The 17885-nt window shown below is 39.1% G+C and overlaps 1 protein-coding gene across 11 annotated transcripts in view; it reads right to left on the bottom strand.

The window, feature by feature from the left end:
- fryb (furry homolog b (Drosophila)) overlaps positions 1-17885 on the bottom strand; it is a 72253-nt gene that overhangs the window by 15152 nt on the left and 39216 nt on the right. For 9 of the 11 annotated variants that reach the window (XM_007554622.2, XM_007554581.2, XM_007554572.2 and 6 more), the window contains exons 8-38: positions 17221-17389; positions 16810-16902; positions 16514-16612; positions 15060-15161; positions 13777-13880; positions 13476-13584; positions 12433-12519; positions 11679-11850; positions 11460-11592; positions 11264-11371; positions 11032-11158; positions 10168-10281; positions 9776-9940; positions 9418-9504; positions 9075-9331; positions 8809-8998; positions 8097-8221; positions 6822-6879; positions 6463-6554; positions 5880-6052; positions 5601-5761; positions 5413-5523; positions 5171-5325; positions 4896-4995; positions 4627-4798; positions 2961-3211; positions 2721-2867; positions 1898-2066; positions 1720-1810; positions 1519-1592; positions 460-610 (exon numbers count right to left, since the gene is read on the bottom strand). In XM_007554622.2, coding sequence (XP_007554684.1) covers positions 460-610; positions 1519-1592; positions 1720-1810; positions 1898-2066; positions 2721-2867; positions 2961-3211; positions 4627-4798; positions 4896-4995; positions 5171-5325; positions 5413-5523; positions 5601-5761; positions 5880-6052; positions 6463-6554; positions 6822-6879; positions 8097-8221; positions 8809-8998; positions 9075-9331; positions 9418-9504; positions 9776-9940; positions 10168-10281; positions 11032-11158; positions 11264-11371; positions 11460-11592; positions 11679-11850; positions 12433-12519; positions 13476-13584; positions 13777-13880; positions 15060-15161; positions 16514-16612; positions 16810-16902; positions 17221-17389 — 4146 coding nt within the window. The remainder of the gene's footprint in view (positions 1-459; positions 611-1518; positions 1593-1719; positions 1811-1897; positions 2067-2720; positions 2868-2960; positions 3212-4626; positions 4799-4895; positions 4996-5170; positions 5326-5412; positions 5524-5600; positions 5762-5879; positions 6053-6462; positions 6555-6821; positions 6880-8096; positions 8222-8808; positions 8999-9074; positions 9332-9417; positions 9505-9775; positions 9941-10167; positions 10282-11031; positions 11159-11263; positions 11372-11459; positions 11593-11678; positions 11851-12432; positions 12520-13475; positions 13585-13776; positions 13881-15059; positions 15162-16513; positions 16613-16809; positions 16903-17220; positions 17390-17885) is intronic. The other 2 variants (XM_016672951.1, XM_016672965.1) reach the window with 1 other exon arrangement.

Raw genomic sequence — 17885 nt, 5'->3', positions numbered from 1 at the left:
CTTGTTAAGCTTCTCTTTGAACAGGAAACAATTAAACAGGAAAACCTGGTAAGAAGCAAAAGTGAAGCTTATGATTCTCAAGTTTCTCGAAGTTAAACAGTCCCACCTCTTGCACTGTGTTGTAATAAAAGGTTTAGGCAAGTGGGAAACAAAACATGGCAAATCCTCCTAAATAATAACTACATAAACAACATCTGGTTTATCTGGTTTCTGTCTAATGCTTCTAGTGTCTGAGTGAGTGGTGGACAGGAGTAGAGGTGAAGGAAGGCCATGCCTCTGTTATTGCTCCCATCAACTATATAAGCACAAACAGTTGCTGAATACAGAAAATGCTGACTGGAAAGAATTTTTCCGCCACTGCTTAGGAGCCTCCTTTAGTGCAGCACCTATATGTGTCGCATCTAGTGCATACCCACTTTTTGTGCCACTGGTTTGAGATTCCAATCAACATGTGCATACCTATGCAGAGGTCCTCTGGGAGTAATGGTTTCTGGAAGGTAGTCTACCAGAGGGGCCCAGCAGCCCCCGTTAACAGGCATGGGTAAGGGCTGAGGCCGGTTGGTCTCCAAAACACCAAGAAGCCATCCAGCGTATGGCGGCAGAGGGTCAGCTAGAAAAGAAAAGATCAAATACAATCAAGGACACTTCATCCTTCTGCACTTGGGCTATTGAGAATCATTCATTTTTACAGTGTTAAAGTCCTGCAAGAGCTACTACAGCTAAAGGATGTTCATAGATGGCATTATATTTAGAGACAATGTTTTTGTACTTTTTTTTTTAAGTAAGTATAAGAAAGAATTCCAGCCAACGATTAGATAAAAAACAAAAAACATTCTTAATCCATTATAAATCAACTATATGTTATTTTAACTGCAGCTGGAACCGGTTTCCAGGAAACCACCAGAGGCAAAACCTATAAGTTCAGTAGTTTTCTAAAATATAATTGCTTGGAAGACGCTGTTAAACCAGATTATCTGATGTATGCTCTTCATGCTAAGCTGCTGTAAATCAGAACCAAGAGGTTGGAAGGTGATCAGATGAGATTTTAGGTTTGACAGGTCCTGATTGGCCATCAATTATCTTTCTATGTAAGCAGTGAATGCACCATATTGACAGCTAATAAACACTGGATAACTACATAAAACCCAATGTAATATGGTAATGTCTTTATATTTCTTTGATTAAAAATCTGAATGGAGGTCATCCAAAACAAACACATAAAGATATTAACCGGGATGGGCCTTATTTAAGAAACAAAATATTTGCCAAACATAAGAAAAGACAAAGAAGTCTAAAAATGTGAGGGGAATTCCCACCAGCTACTTTTGACTCACCCTGGAGAGTTTTACCAGAATAGTAACAACTTGCTTAAAGCTTTGGAGTGGTGTATATTTTAGACTAAAAGGAGAAATATTCCAGATTCTTTAGCATTCTTTCCACATGACCTCCTGCTTTTTTAAGACTAGACACAACCTAGATTCTGGACATTTTAATAGTCACTGTCATAAGGTAACTCACTCTTTTCATCCTCGTAGGAACCTCCAGAGCTGTTGCTGTAGCGGGACTCCAGCCTATTGTGAGCCCTCGCCCTCCTAAATGTAGGACATTAAAGATGGAAATCAGTCTCAGTTTCTCCATTTTCCTGTCATTTGTGGGTTTTTTCTATTTGTAGTAAGATTAGAGTCGCTTTGACTCTCAGTACAGGGAAATGTAACTAACCGCTCTCCATTCTCTCTGACCAGCTTATTTTCATCTGTGTCCGGTAGGTTCTCCTGACCAGCCACCACCGTGTTGCTGCTGGACGTGGTGCCTGCAAATAAAGAATAGATTTCAGATCTACAGACTTTCTGTCACGTTAACACAGACAAAATCCCCCCCAAAAAATCCATCTGTTCACCTGTCTGTGAAGTCGAGGCTTTGCTGCTGGCAGCAAAGCGATAGAAGGGAGGATTGTCACAGTGCAAAACTACAGGATTGACTGGATCAGTCTGCTGCAGCTCAAACAGAAGCTCTTCCATAGTCTGGATGGTGTTGTTTCGACACAAGTAGATCACAACTTTTTTAATCTGAAACACAATAAGAATTGGAAAGATTGCTTAATTTGTTTAGCTCAGTTTCGAGACTGAAATTTCCAGAGTTGTCAGTCCCTTACGTAGAGAGAGGGAAGGAGAGAAATTAATGGCATAAAAAATTAATAGAAAAATAGACTAACAAATAAAAGAACAAAGAGAAATCAAAAAACAAAGAAAGAAAGAAAGAAAGAAAGAAAGAAAGAAAGAAGGAAAGAAAGAAAAGAAGGAAAAAGAAAGAAAAGAAGGAAAGAAAGAAAGAAAAGAAGGAAAGAAAGAAAAGAAGAAGGCATAAAAAGAATGAAGGACTTGAAGGACAGAGGAAGATATGAATGAAGAAACAAGAGAAAGGATACAGAGAAGGATACTTGAGGGGGAGAAATGAAGGACAGAAGTGAGAAAACAAGGAAGAAATTAAAGAATGAAAGACATGAGGGAGAAAGAAACACTGGGAACAAAGAAGTAGATATAAGGCTGGGAATAAATAGAAGACTATAAGTAAATTTTTTAAAACCTTATTTTCTTCTTCCATATTTATTCAGACCAAATAAATATGAAAACAAAATTCCATCTATCTTCATACTTTTCCAAGCTGGACAGGAGTCCCTTCAAAAGGTTTCGTCAAATAGTAGGATTTTATATATTACTTACATACGGTAACAATGTGGTGTCGCTGCTGACACCACACAGACTGATAAGAAACTGCAGAGTGATTCGCAGGTTGTTGCTCCACCTCTCGTTGGACACCAGAGCATTCCAGGCATTCTCGATCTCGGGTCCAGGAACTTCATCTCCATACTGATCACGTAAACACCAAAAATCTACTTATAACTCGGGATAAATTCTGTTGATGAATTGCAAATGTTTGCGCAAAACAAAGAACCCTCGTACCTTAGCGGTCATGAACATGAGGTTGTTGAGTACCAAGGACGTCGCCTGCAAGGATCCCCATCCGTTCCCTCTCAGACTGGGGGTCATGCCCTGCGTCTGACTGCGGGTTTCTTCCTCAGGCGTGCAAGGGCTTGAAGCTGGGGGCAGGAGCCCCGTATCCACCAGCTCAATGTTACTAAGCCAGGGCAGCAGGTAGGACAGCATAATCTGTCTGCCATTAGGATGTGTAGTGGGGAAACGTTGGCTCACCTCTGCATGACAAAAACATTATGTGAGAGAATATAATCAGTTTCTGCAAGTTTCAATTAGTGAAGATTGTGTTAAAAATACTCTATTCTTTGATAAAAAAGCTAAACAGCTGCGTGAACTGAAGGGCTGACAAGATAAAATCATAAACTTTTGAGGTTAAACCTGGACATAATTAATAATGATCCATTTCAAGGTGTTAAATGAATTTTAAGGCCGGATATCAAATCGGTCGTTGCATGATGCTCACCAGCGTCCAGATGTTCAACAAAGAACCAGAGGACATGATCACGTATGCATCTGAGCCCTAAACCCTAAGAATCTTGAAACATTAAAATAAAAAATATCCTGTACAAGCAAATAAATAAAAGATAGAGGGATGATGGCATGCTATCTGGGGACAAACAGAAAATGACCAAAAAAGTCATTTCAAACATGAATACGTTGAATAGTTATGGCAGGTTATGAATCAATTGTATTCTTGGAACAACCCAAAGCTGAGGGAGGAAATGCATGGCTCCTGGGGAGTCAACAGCCAGACCATCAAGAAGACCACAGATGCTATTTGTCAGCATTAGTTTTCACAGATATTTTTTTTACTATAAATTTTTGTCTTTTGTTAAAAAAAAAAAAGTCCTCTGATGTCCCTAAGCTTAAATAAGCTTAAATAAAAACGCAGTTGTTCTCCAAATAGTTGCATCTCTGCATAGGGTTTTGCCTTGACTATCTTGAACGCTTCTGCGCACAAAATGTCCCCGACTGGGACGATAAAGAATTGACCTGTCTGTTGCCGGTCTGTTAGGTCTCTAAGGTACTGCTCTCTGATTATATTTCTGCTGACTCCCTTTTTCTCACAGGAAGAATAAAATTGGGGCTGGACATATTTATGACTAGGGTGGGCATTCTGCTAAGCAATGATGTCATTGCAAGAGAAACATACTCAGCTGCTTTTTGCTAACTTTTTGTCTTGGCATTTTTCGGTTTTGGATATTGAAATGAATTTCACCCTTATGAGCTACAAGTAAGAAATGAAAATAGATTCATTTTAAGAGCTAAAACAAAGTTAAGAGCCGTTTCAGACATCTTCCATACAGTATGTTGGAAGTTAGACACAAATAATCACAGATTGAAAAATAAACTCCATGTCAAGGACACTCTGGCGCTGCTGTTTTGTTATCCACTGCTGCTGCTGAAACATTATAGCACAGAAGGACATAAAAGGATGAGAATAAAAGTTTCAGTTTACAACTGGACCAGTACTTAGGATGTAGCTTTTATTCAATTTTTTTTTACAACATAAACATGTTTTTTTGTGAACATTTGACTAATTTCCTGCATTATATGATCACAACCCTTTTTAAGATTAGCGTGTATTGTTGCACTTTGTGACTATTATGCATATTAAAAATGAAAGACTTACCTGAAAACAAAGGAAGTGTGAGTTCAGGATACATGCTGGCTAGCTGGATGGAGAGCTGAGACAGGTTGACGCTGTAGAGCGGAGGTAGCGGGCCGTGTGTCCCATACAAAATATTACCCGGCTTTTGCTCCACCATCCTCTTAGAGTATGCACACAGTCGGGTCTCCAGCACCTGCACGCATCATTTAGCCTTGACTGTCAAGTTTCAGCTTTAACCATTTCCTTTTTACCTATTTATACGAATACTAACAACACCCACTCTTCCTTACCTGCATGAGCTGCATGGAGATTTCATATATCTCCCTGTTGCTGTCTGAGGCCTTAAACAGCACAAGATTGAGCAAAGTCACCAGGTCAAATGGATAATTCCTGTTAAGATGACAAGATACTATTACCAGATGGATAATCATTGTAAGCTACAAAAATAAATAAAGCAACATAATATAATTTGACAGTTTAAAGAAAACAGGTTTAATAACTTCTTTAAACATTTTGTTTGATGTTGATACGAGCAACGAAGGTCATATAACGAACGATTACTGACCTATTGCCGCAGACTGTAGCGATGGCCTTAAAGCAGCCAGAGGCCAGTTGGTGAGATCCTGTGAAGCAGCGATCCACAGCCCAGTTGAAGAGATTAATTTGGTCTGGGTTCAGCTCTAAAAGCAGTATGACTACTTCACATCCGAGACGATGCACCTTAAGGGAAACAGAACTTTATTAATTAAGGTATATTTATAGAAAACGACACAGAGACTTTATATCAAAGCCAGCAGAACAGTTTACCCGCAGGTCATGACAGGCCAGGATGTTGTCCAGCCATTTGTAGAGATATCCATCAGTGGACAGACCCACATTGTCAAAAACTGGACCACAACACAAAACTGCAGACATGGCCTGGATTATAAAAGCAAAGGTGCTGCTTATTTTTCTGAAATTAGTCTGGAAAAGAGCACAAATTCAGGATTGCTTACCTTGAGGGCACAGTACTGATAGCGAGTGATCTGGTGATTGCGGTCACTGTAGCGATCAAGGGGAGTAAACATAACACTGAAGGGTCCGGCCCACTGGCTGAAGAGGATGAAGAGGTGGTGTCTGAGCGACTGCTGAGGGAAGAGGAAGCGCCTGTGGTGGACTGCGCAGGTGAGAGAGCGTTAGAGGCATAGACGTACGACCATAGGCTGTCGTAAGATCATTAAAATCCACACTTTTACTGAAAGAGAGAACCACTGGGAGGCAAAACCATGACTTACCTGGAATACACTGGATAAGATTAGCCACCATCCCACTGAAATGAGCTCTGATGTCTTTAAGGACATCCAGCTCTTTCTCATTCTCAGCTTCCAGAAGCATCCGGGTTAGATCCACATACTCAAGGAACAAAGCTCCGAGTGCCAAGGAATCTCGCTCCAGAGCTCCATTAGTGCTTTAGACAAAGAAAAAGAAAGAGAAAGCAGATCTTACAAATAGAGACAAATAAAAGAAGGGTGTGTCTGAATATGAAAGCCTAAATAAAAAGGGCAAGCAACAATTAAAATAACAATAATAAAAAAGAAAATTCAAGTGTTAACTCACACTTTAAAAAAATCTTTTGCTGGATTTGTGGCTGCAAGTCTTACAAATTTCTTAATTTCACATTATTGGTTTTTAGTTTATTTCTTCATGCCAATCTGTCATCCCAAAATGAGTTGTCTGAATGACTAATAGTTATGGTGTAATACAAATTTTAAGTTGTTTGTCTAACACTTTAAATTATAATAACATGCATAAAACTTTGCATTGTGCTTTTTAAGGCAGCCTAACTACATTTCTCAGGAGCTGAAATGTGTGTGGTACCTGTCACTGATGACTCCTGCACTGGCCAACAGCTCAAAGATCCTCAGTAGCTGCAGCCTGAGGAGATCCCGCCTCTCTCTGCGTTTTTTGTTCTGAAAGGAGGAAAAGCTTCTGTCAGTTTACTGCTGCTGTTTATACTGATTACACACTGCGTAATCAGTATAAACATTCATTATCTGCTGCCATATTGTAAGTGGAATGGAAGCTTCTCCATTCTCTGGCAGATTACTGAGCTTTTTAACAACAGAACGAGCTTTTTTTACTCAGTTGTTTAGCAGAATTATATTTTTACAGTGTTTCTTCAGAAACTGCTTTAATCTTTTTTAACGTTTTGGAGTGTGTCTTAGAGATTGTGTTACCTCTGGTCTACGTTCCAGTGCTTCTTTCATCAGTGGATGGAGTTCTTCAACTAGTTCCCTGTAAATCAGATGTAACCAAAACTGAATACCACAAAGCAATGACAGGTGTATCTGTCTGGGGAGAATTTTATCTCTTTATCACAGTAAGGGCCTTTTCTACAAATACTTTGGGTTAAAACTAGATTGTCTTTTTATAGTTAGGTATCTCCCTTTTGCAATGAGCTGCCTCCACTTTGCAAAACAAAAAATCGTTCCCGCTAAGAATTCCTCTTCCACATCAGTGACGCATTTTTTTCTTCTATTTGGATCACAGAAGTATGCAACTTATTTAAGCTATGACAGCAATGTGGAGACAGATGGGAGTAAGTAATGGATGCAGAAGGATAGTAACTGGTAATCGAGTTTGTCTCATGTTCGTGATAAGGTCAGAACAACCTTATCACAAACATGAGACTAATTTTTCACTGGAATCTACAGTGCATTTGAAAAATATTCATACCTCTTCAGCATTGTGCCCTGCAGCAACCACAAACGTTAAGATATTGAGATTTTATGAGACAAATTGCCACCAAATAGTGCGGAATTGTGAAATGGAAGGAACATGAGACATGCTGTTCACAATCAGTTACAAAAGAAATCTGCAAGGTGTGGCATGCATTTGTATTTAGGCCATGTAACAGCCATCAATCCATCCATTTTCTTTACACCCCTGTCCCTAGTGGGGTCAGGAGGGCTGCTGGTGCCCATCTCCAGTTAACGTTCCGGGTGAGAGGCAGGGTCACCCTGGACATGTTGCCAGTCAACACAGAGACAAACAACCATGCATACACACACTCACACCTAGGGGCAATTTGGAGAGGCCAATTAACCTGACATGTTTTTGGACTGTGGGAGGAAACTGGAGAAAACCCACGCATGTCTTTCTGCATGCAAAAAGACCGGGGCCAGGAATCAAACCCAGAACCTTCTTGCTGCAAGGCAACAGCTCTACCAACTGCGCCACTGTGCAGTAATTTTTTAAAAGCATTTCTTTTAAAAGTTCAAGAGGAGTGTTTCCTTTTGCAACACACTGTAAATCCATGTGTTCTCTATACTCTTAGCTTAAGCAAAATTTCAGCCCACAAAGCAACAGTTAAACAAAACACACACTTTATGCAAATCACAGATTTCTGAACACACAGAAACAATTTCAAGTCCATAATCAGAGCCTAGCATTTAAGAAACAAGGTCTGCTTAGTTGAAGGTGTGGATGCGTGCTTGTTTATGTTCAAATACCTGAAGACTAGAGCGTTTGTGCATCCGAACCCCAACACCAGAGACTCTGTGATCTCCAGACTCTCAGCTCTCATCAGTGGGACAAGTTGTTTTAATAGCCAGGCCACAGAGGGAGTTCCTATGACCTGCAACACAAATACACACATTTATCACTCAGCAGCAGTAGTAATAGGTTCCAGGATTTTTTTTATGACGAAAATATCAAATTATAAATACTTTTTTGTTGATAGCACTAACACGTATAACTTAAATGGAAAATAAAAAGAACTCAAAACTAACATTTTTTTATGGATTGTATAAAAACGTTTTCAATAAAAAGTTAATATGGAAAAAAATGATACATCTCATTGGTTTTCCCCATTGCGCTCTGTTGACATCAAATGGTTTAAAATAATTTACAAAGTCTGCCACGAAAATCAAAGCTTACATGACTGCAATCAATAATTTCTACCAGGAGGAAAGATTCAATAAAACCAAACAGGTATCAGTACCACATGGACCTAAAGGACTATTATAAAAGCGTACAATTATTATTTCATCAAAATACCAAACTACAAAGAGAAATATGTTTATATTCAATGGTTATGGTTTGTTATTTGGCACAAAACAGAAGTAGGGAGGGGCAAAATGGCAAAGCTTTGGTACCAAACGGAGGTACAATTGGCTAAGGGAGTCATCAGAAACGCATATTTCAACCAGCATATACACACACCTTGTTGTCATAAGTAACACTGCCATCGGGGGTGGTGGCGGTGATCTCAGGTGTGGAAGCCCTCAGGTGGCCAGGTGACATGATGCTAGGTTTGGCTACACCCAGACACAGGATCAAATAATTACGCCACAGTGAAATGTAGCTGTCACTGGAGCCTGCCGTGCTGGTCTTCTTCGCATTAACTGGACTGCTGCAGAAAAAGAGAGGGAGTTATTCAGATTCCACTAAGCATTCTGTGCTGCTCATGATTTGGAGTGGAATCATACTTAGGGTCAACCAGAGGCAAAAGCAGCTGCAGGCGTGTGAAAACGTAGGGCCATGCGTATCCCAGTGCGGTGGAGCAGTGTTTGGGCAGGTGTTCCTGTCGCAGGAAGATGTGCAGGCAGAGCACCCACGGGTCCTTCACGCATTGTGCGAAGATCCAGACGTAGCTGGGACTCTTCACGTCGTACGAACTGCTCACCAGCCGAGCTGACCACTCTACAAGCCACTGTAGGTCAACGTGGTGACTGAGCGGTAACGACTGAGGCAGAGAAAAAAATGGTCAGTTTCAATAATGGAAGACTCGGTTGTGCTGGATCTAGTGTAGTAATTTTAATCAACGCTCACTGAGTCAGAGTGAGCCACGTGAACAAAGCTGTTCATTACAGCTGGGCTCAGCTGGTCCAAGACCTCTATCATGGGCTTGTCATCATCCTGTAGGGGGCGACATTCAGATAATCAGCTCTTTATATAACACCATCACACCAACAAAGAAGTCACTGTAGAATGACTAATAAAATCTTGTAAATTTTGTGTTTCTATGCATTTTTTTCTTTATAGTAGCCATTTTCTAACAAACTATTAATATATTACTATACAAAGACTGGTCTTTAAATGTATATAATTTTCACATTTAAACCAATATCTAATGCCAACTGAAGCGTCAGTTTTTGCTGCCTGAAGAGTTAAGCTTTTTGTGCTTTACCTCTGCATGTCCCAGAGCCGTAAACAGGCAGCGTATTTCTCTTAACACACCGACGGCTAGCTTTCTTGTGCTGATCTGACACGAGCAGAGGAGCAGCAGCGCCAGTCCTTCCACCGCATGGAGCACTGAGCAATGAGGGCTGCGCTCTGGAAGCCTGGGGCTGGTCTGAAGGAAGGAACAGACAAAAAGAGAACAGGTTCAGACACCGACTAATCTTGCTTTACCAGTACAACTGTAAACAGAGATCAATGAAACTAATCATTTCGTTTGTTCCTGAGACCACAGAGTCACGTTTTAGGATATCACACATGCAGAAAACAAGTTCCACTTAATCTAGTTGCGTTTTTAAGGAATTAAACACCAATAACCAGCTGGCTTTTGTTGTTCCTTACATCAGTTCCCCCTCGCATCTTCCCCTGGAGCTGCAGAGCGAGCCTCCACTGTGTGAGCAGCTGCAGGAGGAGCTTGACAGATGCATCCTGAAGACCCTGATGGGTGTCTTGGACCTAACAAGCACAAAGGATATTTGTAGACACCAACATATACTATTTATTCTAAACATATGTAATGTATTTATTAATTAGAAAATTTAGCTTAGTATTGGTTGCTTTGTTGCCAAAAAGGTACATTTTTGTCTCATTTGAGCTCCTGTTACAGAGTTGCAGCCGGTATGTAAATAGAGTCAAATTTTTTGCCAGCAGGTTTTGAACAATCAGTAGGGAGATTGTGTTCTTTTTTAATGGTTTATGTTTTATTATATTTTTTATTTAATTATTATTATTATTATTATTATTCTCTCTTTCCATCAACGTATCCAATTGTGTTACTGTTTTGTAAAGCACTTTAGTGCAGTTTTAACCGGTTTTTAATAGTGCCATATAAATAAATTTGACATTGACAATAATCTTACATAATATGTTTGGCAGGAAAAACAAAGTATCTGATTTCTAATTAGAAGTTCCTCAACTTCCTTAACTTGAAAAAGTTAAAAGAATAAAACTATTTCAGTTAGATTAATTGTAAAGGAATTACTGAGGATGCCAAAAGATTTAGTCAAAGAAATGTCTTAAAATGTGTTTTATACATAAACTAAAAGTTGGAAAGAGAAAAAACACTTTGTTATCTGGGTGCAAATAAATGCAGCAGGCACTGTACATAATAAAAAAGACTATTTCTATCATATACAAACTAAGTTTATGCTAAGTTTTAAATTGCATATGGTCGCTTTGCATAGTTTTAGTTAAGAGATGCTGTACCTCGCGTAAAAGGAAATGTGTGTAACCAAACAGGACGTCTTCCCTCCAGTCTGAGAAATCAAGTAAGAGGCTCTGCAGGGAATTCTGAGAAATGAGTCGAAGTTCGTCGTCCATGTGCACTGTAAGTCTGAGGTAAAAGAGAAGAATAACAGTTATTATGTGTCCTTAATGAGTTATTTTAAAATGTTTAAAGTATTTTCAGTTATTTTTACAAAATCAGTCTGAAAGTTACCGTGAAAGTAAGTCAATAAGCTCTGGTTTGGACATGCTGTCAGGAAGGATACGGGGAATGGCCGCCACACACGTCCGAAACAGGTCGATTTTAGGCTTCCTCTCTCCGCTAAACAAGATGGTTGTATATTAGCTACCAATAACTCTTTTTAATAAAAGCTTGATTATTCGGAGGAGTTTAGGGCTCAGATGCATACGTGATCATGTCCTCTGGTTCTTTGTTGAACATCTGGACGCTGGTGAGCATCATGCAACGGCCGACCTCTTTGTCCAAGTGTCTGAGGATGTTGTCCAGAGCTTTCCGCACTTGGGAGTAGTACAGCGACATCCCTGCAGCGAGCAGACGGAGACGAATCGCAGTGTTGGTAATAACATTCCCATTACAGCAGAGTAAAAGCTTGTTGACAGACTCAGACCTATTAGCTTGGCCTCCTCCTCAGTTAGTGTTTTGCTGAGATATGTCTTCTTCTTCTTTAAAGAGTTTCCAGAGGGCAGAGTTGCTCCAGTGTTTGGCATTGGGGGTTCTCCGTCCTTCTGCTGAAGAGCATCTGCTATCACCAGGAATGCGCGCAGACCAATGTTCATACGCTGAAAGAAAAACCACGTGTAGTCTTTAGTTTATGTATAAAACACATTTTAAGACATTTCTTTGACTAAATCTTTTGGCATCCTCGGTAATTCCTTTACAGTTAATCTAACTGAAATAGTTTTATTCTTTTAACTTTTTCAAGTTAAGGAAGTTGAGGAACTTCTAATTAGAAATCAGATACTTTGTTTTTCCTGCCATACATATTATGCAAGATTATTGTCAATGTCAAATTTGGGGTGGACAACAGCAGTTGGAAGCTAATTGTAAAGAGTGTAACAACAGAATTACTATATTACTTAACTGAAGTTGTAAATATTGTTGATTAATGTAAAACCTGCTGCAGATTATTGTGACGTTCAAAGCAAAAGGATAGACTGCATCTAAAAGAAACTAAATTCAAGCTTTTCCTACAGCTGCACAAGTAAATTGTCTTTAGCCAGGTACAAAAAAATTCAGGGCTCCAACAGAGAACATATTGTTCTCAACCTAACTAGAATAACAGCTGGAATGCCAGAGATACACTGTTGCACTGCTGCGTAGTAGAGTTCAAATGTCTGAACACTTGTGTCTGCTCTCGTTACCTCTGGGTTCAGACTGAAGGCTTTGGCAGGTTTCCCAACACTCAAAAGGTCAAAAATGATCTCCTTCATGGCAAAATCCAGTCTCTCCTACAAGAAGGAAAAACATATTTGCTATTTTTATTGGTGAGCTTCTGACAGCTGATTCACATTAAGCGCAAACACTTAAAATTAATCATTTCAGAGTCGTGACAGCTTGTGATGAGGCTACACACAATGGTTAAACATGTCCTGCTGCCTCACCTGCAATAACAAAGAAAACCCACTTTCCTAATATTTTCAGCCCGACTGTTAAAAATAGAGTAACTCTGTCTGATACTGACATTAGTGTGGTTATCTGAAACGTGAGCAAAAACATGTAAAAAGGGATGTGGCCTTTCAAAGAGCGTAACACATGAAGATAGAAACTGGGAGTATTTATTCTCCAGCTGTTATGTCCTTCATACACTCCTTAAAACCATACTTAATGTTATTTATCAATAACACTGTATTTAGAGCAATGCAGAGTAAAAATTCATAGGAGTCAAAATCATTAAAGAGAAAAATGGAGAAAAAGGCAACCTTTTTACAAATGTCGTTTCTGGTTTTATTTGTGCCTCCAGTCTTATCGTTGTTTAAACATTTTTCCTTAAAAAAGAAAATGTAGGGTTTTAGACTTATCACTCTTAGACTTAGACTAAGGTTACAGTCTTAGACTTTCTGTAACCTTCTTGATTGCAATCTAAAACCTAAAGAAATTATGAAAAATAATTACTTCTTCAATGAACAACTAATAACATTACAGACTACAGGGGTGTAGTCTTTAGTGAAAAGTGTATCGTAATATCATGTTAGTATTTATAGAACAAACATAAAAAGAATAGTGTTAGTGCAATAAAGTTTTCACAAAACAGACTGTTTACTGTATAATGAACTATTTTCAGAGACTGTAGCTTGAATTAACATTTTCAAACTAAACATGCAGAGAAATACAAGAACTTGTCCATTTTTTAAGATACATGCATTTTGCAAAATGTACTACAAAAAGTTACCTATTCAATACACACCTGAGCAATAAACTGGATAATCTTGACAAAGATATTGAGGGGCATGTCTCTGGGCACGACACTACGACTCCCTTTAGGAAACAATGTGGAGGTGATGGACGTCAGACGGCTAAAAGAGACAGGCGGAGAAATATTAGTAAGAGCAATTTTTTTTTTTGTTTCGTCTTTACAGCATCTAGAAACGAAAACAGTTGAAAAATAGAGGAAGGAGTCAAATCACATTAAAACCAAAAAAGAAGAATGCAGACGAGACAATAGATTTACAGTTATGCTGAGGATTGTAACTACATACAACTGTTACCTCTGGGTTGCAGTGTTGCTCTCACACTTTATCCGGATCATGTAGACCCACAGCAAGCGGTAGAGTGACTCTAGAGCCACACGTGCCATCTTGGGATCTCTGTTCTATATTAACAAGCAGAAAAACACAAAAACATCTTTCACTGTGTAGATGATTTCACATCTCTTTTCATTTACACCATCTAAAAGGATCCTAAAAAGAAATCCTGCAGCACATAGTTTTTTTTTTACTGTACACGGAAGTGATAACTGTTAGCCATGAGGTTTTACAGGCTTTTGTTATGACGGTTTTTTTTGTCATTTGCATATCAGTCTACCGCGGTTTGCTTGAGGCAGCAGACACTGATTTTACAGATAAAGGAGGTGGCGCTATCGTGGTATTTGGGTGTGTTAAGTGTACATACTGTCTTTCTTTCAAAGGCAGAAACGTGGCATGCAGTCGTCACACTGTTAGTTAACATGATATAGATCACAAAACAAAGAAAAACTAGATTTAGAGGCTTGTAAAAGTAACCTCCTCATATTTTGTCTTATTGCAGTCACACATTTTACTCCATCAAGTCTGATAAACTGCTCTGTTGCTGCAAAAGCAAGGCACTGCAGCATCCCTATTCGTTTTCACAATAGGGATGGTGTTTTCATTTTGATGCCCAACAATGTTTTGTATGTAGGCCAAAAAGTTTAATTTCAGTCTCATTTGATCAGAACAACTACATAGTTTGTGGCAAAATGCAAAAAGTAAATTCATTGGCATCTTTTTTCTGGTCACTCTTTTGCAAAGGACAAATCTGTCACCACGATGACAGATTCTTCCAAATGAACAGGGGATTCTTCATCAATCCTCTCCCTGTAAATAGGGTGAGTGACGTCAGCCCACCGTCTCTCATTGAAATGCACAAAACTCAAAATAGCAGCTAGCAAGCAAGAGCTTCTTCCAAAATTTTGTCATGTTTCCGTTTCGTGACCTCAAGCAACAAACGGCACATAGAAAAATCTGACTGAAGCTGTTTCATCAAAAGGTAGAAGTACAACAAATTTGCTTCAATACCTGAAACAGAGGTATTTTTTTTCAGGGAGTACAGAGTTAAAATGGCAGGATACAAAAAACCGAACAACAGCATTTAAGTTTAACACATAGGAACTACTTTGTGTTGATCTATCAATAAAATACATCAAGGTTTATGGCTGCGATGTGTCAAAATGTGGAAAAATTCAAGGTGTGTGAATACTTTTGCAAGTCAGTGCATTAGAAGCTGCATTTGCTTGATGCTGCAGAAAACTGACCTTGAGGTTTGAGAGGCAGTTGTTTAGGAAAATATGCCATCGGCTGAGAAAGAGCTGCTTCTGACTGACACACAGCAGGCACGTCACCAAAGGATAGAGAGCCTGATAGGGGGAGAGACATCACATCACAGATCATTAATGTAGAAGAGGAATCGCTACAAAAAAATCATAATAAGTAAACAAAAAACCAAGATCTAATTTCACATTTTCTATTAAAGCAGCAATAAAACTAACATCAACAACAACAATCATGAACTTGCTGTTTAGTTTAAGTTATTACTGAACGCAGACTGCACAGACATAATTTCTGTCTTACAAATGATGCCTGTTAGTCCAGGTAAAACCTCCTTTTGAAGGGTTTTGTAAATGTTACCTTTAAAATTCATCATATACCTGACACTTCTCATCACTGAAGGTATTTGTTTTCCAAATCTCTAACCCATTTCAATGCCTCTTCTCATTCTTAGCTTCTCAAAAATGTAAAACCCATAACAATTAGAGACATGTTCTACATTGCTGCCATGTTTGTCATGCCTGTCCATTCTGCTATCTGTCATTGCAGGTTATTGTTAGTGGGCATGAATGTACAGTAATGCTCATTCGGAAATAGATGGGGAAAAAAAAGTATTGTTTGAAAAAGGGCGTGTAAAAGCTTGACTGCATAAGTTGGCTGCAGTATGTAGAGAATTTGTAGAAATAAGCGTGCATACCAACGGAGTGGCATATCTGTATCCCAGACAACATGGGTGTCTGCTGCAGCAGAACAACGAACCCAGGTAGATAACTAAAATAGCAGTTATCAGCAGCACGCAACAACAATACAACACAGCAGCTCTGTGACGTTGCTTGTTAGCAGTTACGCCAGTGAAATAACCGTGAGATACGATGCGACGGTTGGGAAAAAAAATATAACAAAAATCTCACTCAGATTCAAACACGTCAAATTTTTTTCAGCATTAGTAAGATGTTTAAAAATGAATTGAGAAAAAGCATAAAGTGTGTAAGAAGCTTTAATGATTGCATTAATAGATGCAAATAACAGGAACCCCAGTCGTTTGTCAGATATTTATGTTTTATTTTACTACAAACTACGTATGATGAAGTCAGCAAATAGGATGTTATTTAGCATCCTTAAAGTAAAATCAGAATTAGCTAAAACTGGCAGCAGATAAGTTACATTTCTGACCAGTGTATGTTTTCTTTACGTTTTTGGAAATGTGCTGCTACATCTATTGTGCTGCTTCCAACAGCTAGCTACGTGATGTGGTTTAATGATTCCAAACTGGCTTTAAAAGTTAGCTTTCCCTGCATCGCTCTGCCCTTCTTTAATCTCTCAACCCGATGAAAGTCCACATGTTGGAGAGCTACCATAAGTGCTCTAAGTAACTGTTGGTAATAGAGAAGAGATGAAATGAGATGAGCAGTGTTGAAACAGAATATGGTCAGAAACCTACCAGAGAGTGCTTCTTCCTAGAGGAGAGGTCCAGAGTGGTGTCGTATAAACTCTCTACAAAATTTCGTAAGCAGGGAACATTCACCTCATTCTTCACAGTCTGGGAGAAAAACAATGATGCAGAGTTCTCTTTAGAAAAAAAAAACCTTTTCCTCATACCTATAACTTCATTACCACATAATCCTATTTTCTTTGATATTAACCCAAAAGATGCAAAATTGCAAGATTTAGTAAGAAAAGCTCTTTAGCAGAATGTGACATGATGTGTAGCTGAACTTATAAGCAGAATGCACTTACAGCAGCAACAGGTACAAGTATTTCCACAAAGAGTCCAGCTAATGAGTGCTTGATGTCTTTATCCTTCACTTCCAGGAAATACTGTGCACACTCCTGCCAACATCACGAGGCAAGAAACATCTTCAGTGATCGAAACACATGTTCATGCAAGGTCATCAGTTCAAATCTCAGCTCCATTATGATTGGAGGAAATTAGAAACATACAACTCAATTGCCATCAAAGGCAAACCAAACCAGACACCTAACTGCTGATTACTGCGGTCAGCTGGAAGCTTAACACAGCTTCCAGATGCCAGCAGATGCTAAGTAAGACACTGTCAGTAAACACACTGAGATTGTTATTGTTGCTTTTCTGACTTTTATTGTATGTAAAGAACAACAAAGTTAGCAAATGGTTTTTGTGAAACCTACCTGCATGAACTGAAAAGAGGCCTCAAAGTCCTCCACTGGGTACATTTTGATGCGGAAAAATTTGAGTCCCATGATGAGGCTGATTGTGGACTGAAGGACATACGTGCTTTGCTCCTTTTGTCTCAGTTCTTTGAGCTCAGAGATGAACTTCTTCCTCACTGCTGGGAACCTGACAGGGGGGGGAATAGTGACCAGATGTGAATAACTGCTGTAGCCTCTGGTGTTTTAGCAAACTGTGCTATTTCTACATTTCCCCCAAGTGAGGTTACAGTTACTGGAATTATTACTGAAAACAAGCAAAACCTCTTTACATATTAATATTTCTGTGCACGCACACACACACACGTTATTTTTTATGCTCAGTCAGAGCTCAGTGTGTGTGTTTGTGTATTTACACATGATCCTGACGCATTTAACCAACAGCGCTCTGCTGGCCTAAATTTAGAAAGGAATCTGGAGGGGTGATGTAGAGGGAAAAGGACATGTGTTTTCCTCACATACTCTGAGATGTTCCAACACTGTTGGGAAGAACCTACACATAGGCATCGGCTGCTTTCTAGTATCAAAGTAGACCGAGGTTTTAAATAGCCACAGGCCCGACAATATAAAAGTTTAACATCAAGGGTGATTTGTTAAGAATAATGCCGTCGCCAGTGTTTTTCTTT

Source organism: Poecilia formosa, unplaced genomic scaffold (assembly GCF_000485575.1).
Source record: "Poecilia formosa unplaced genomic scaffold, Poecilia_formosa-5.1.2 Scaffold3, whole genome shotgun sequence".
Taxonomy (NCBI): domain Eukaryota; kingdom Metazoa; phylum Chordata; class Actinopteri; order Cyprinodontiformes; family Poeciliidae; genus Poecilia; species Poecilia formosa.
The sequence above is the reverse complement of the archived record's forward strand: the minus strand, read 5'-3'. Positions and strand labels throughout refer to the sequence as shown.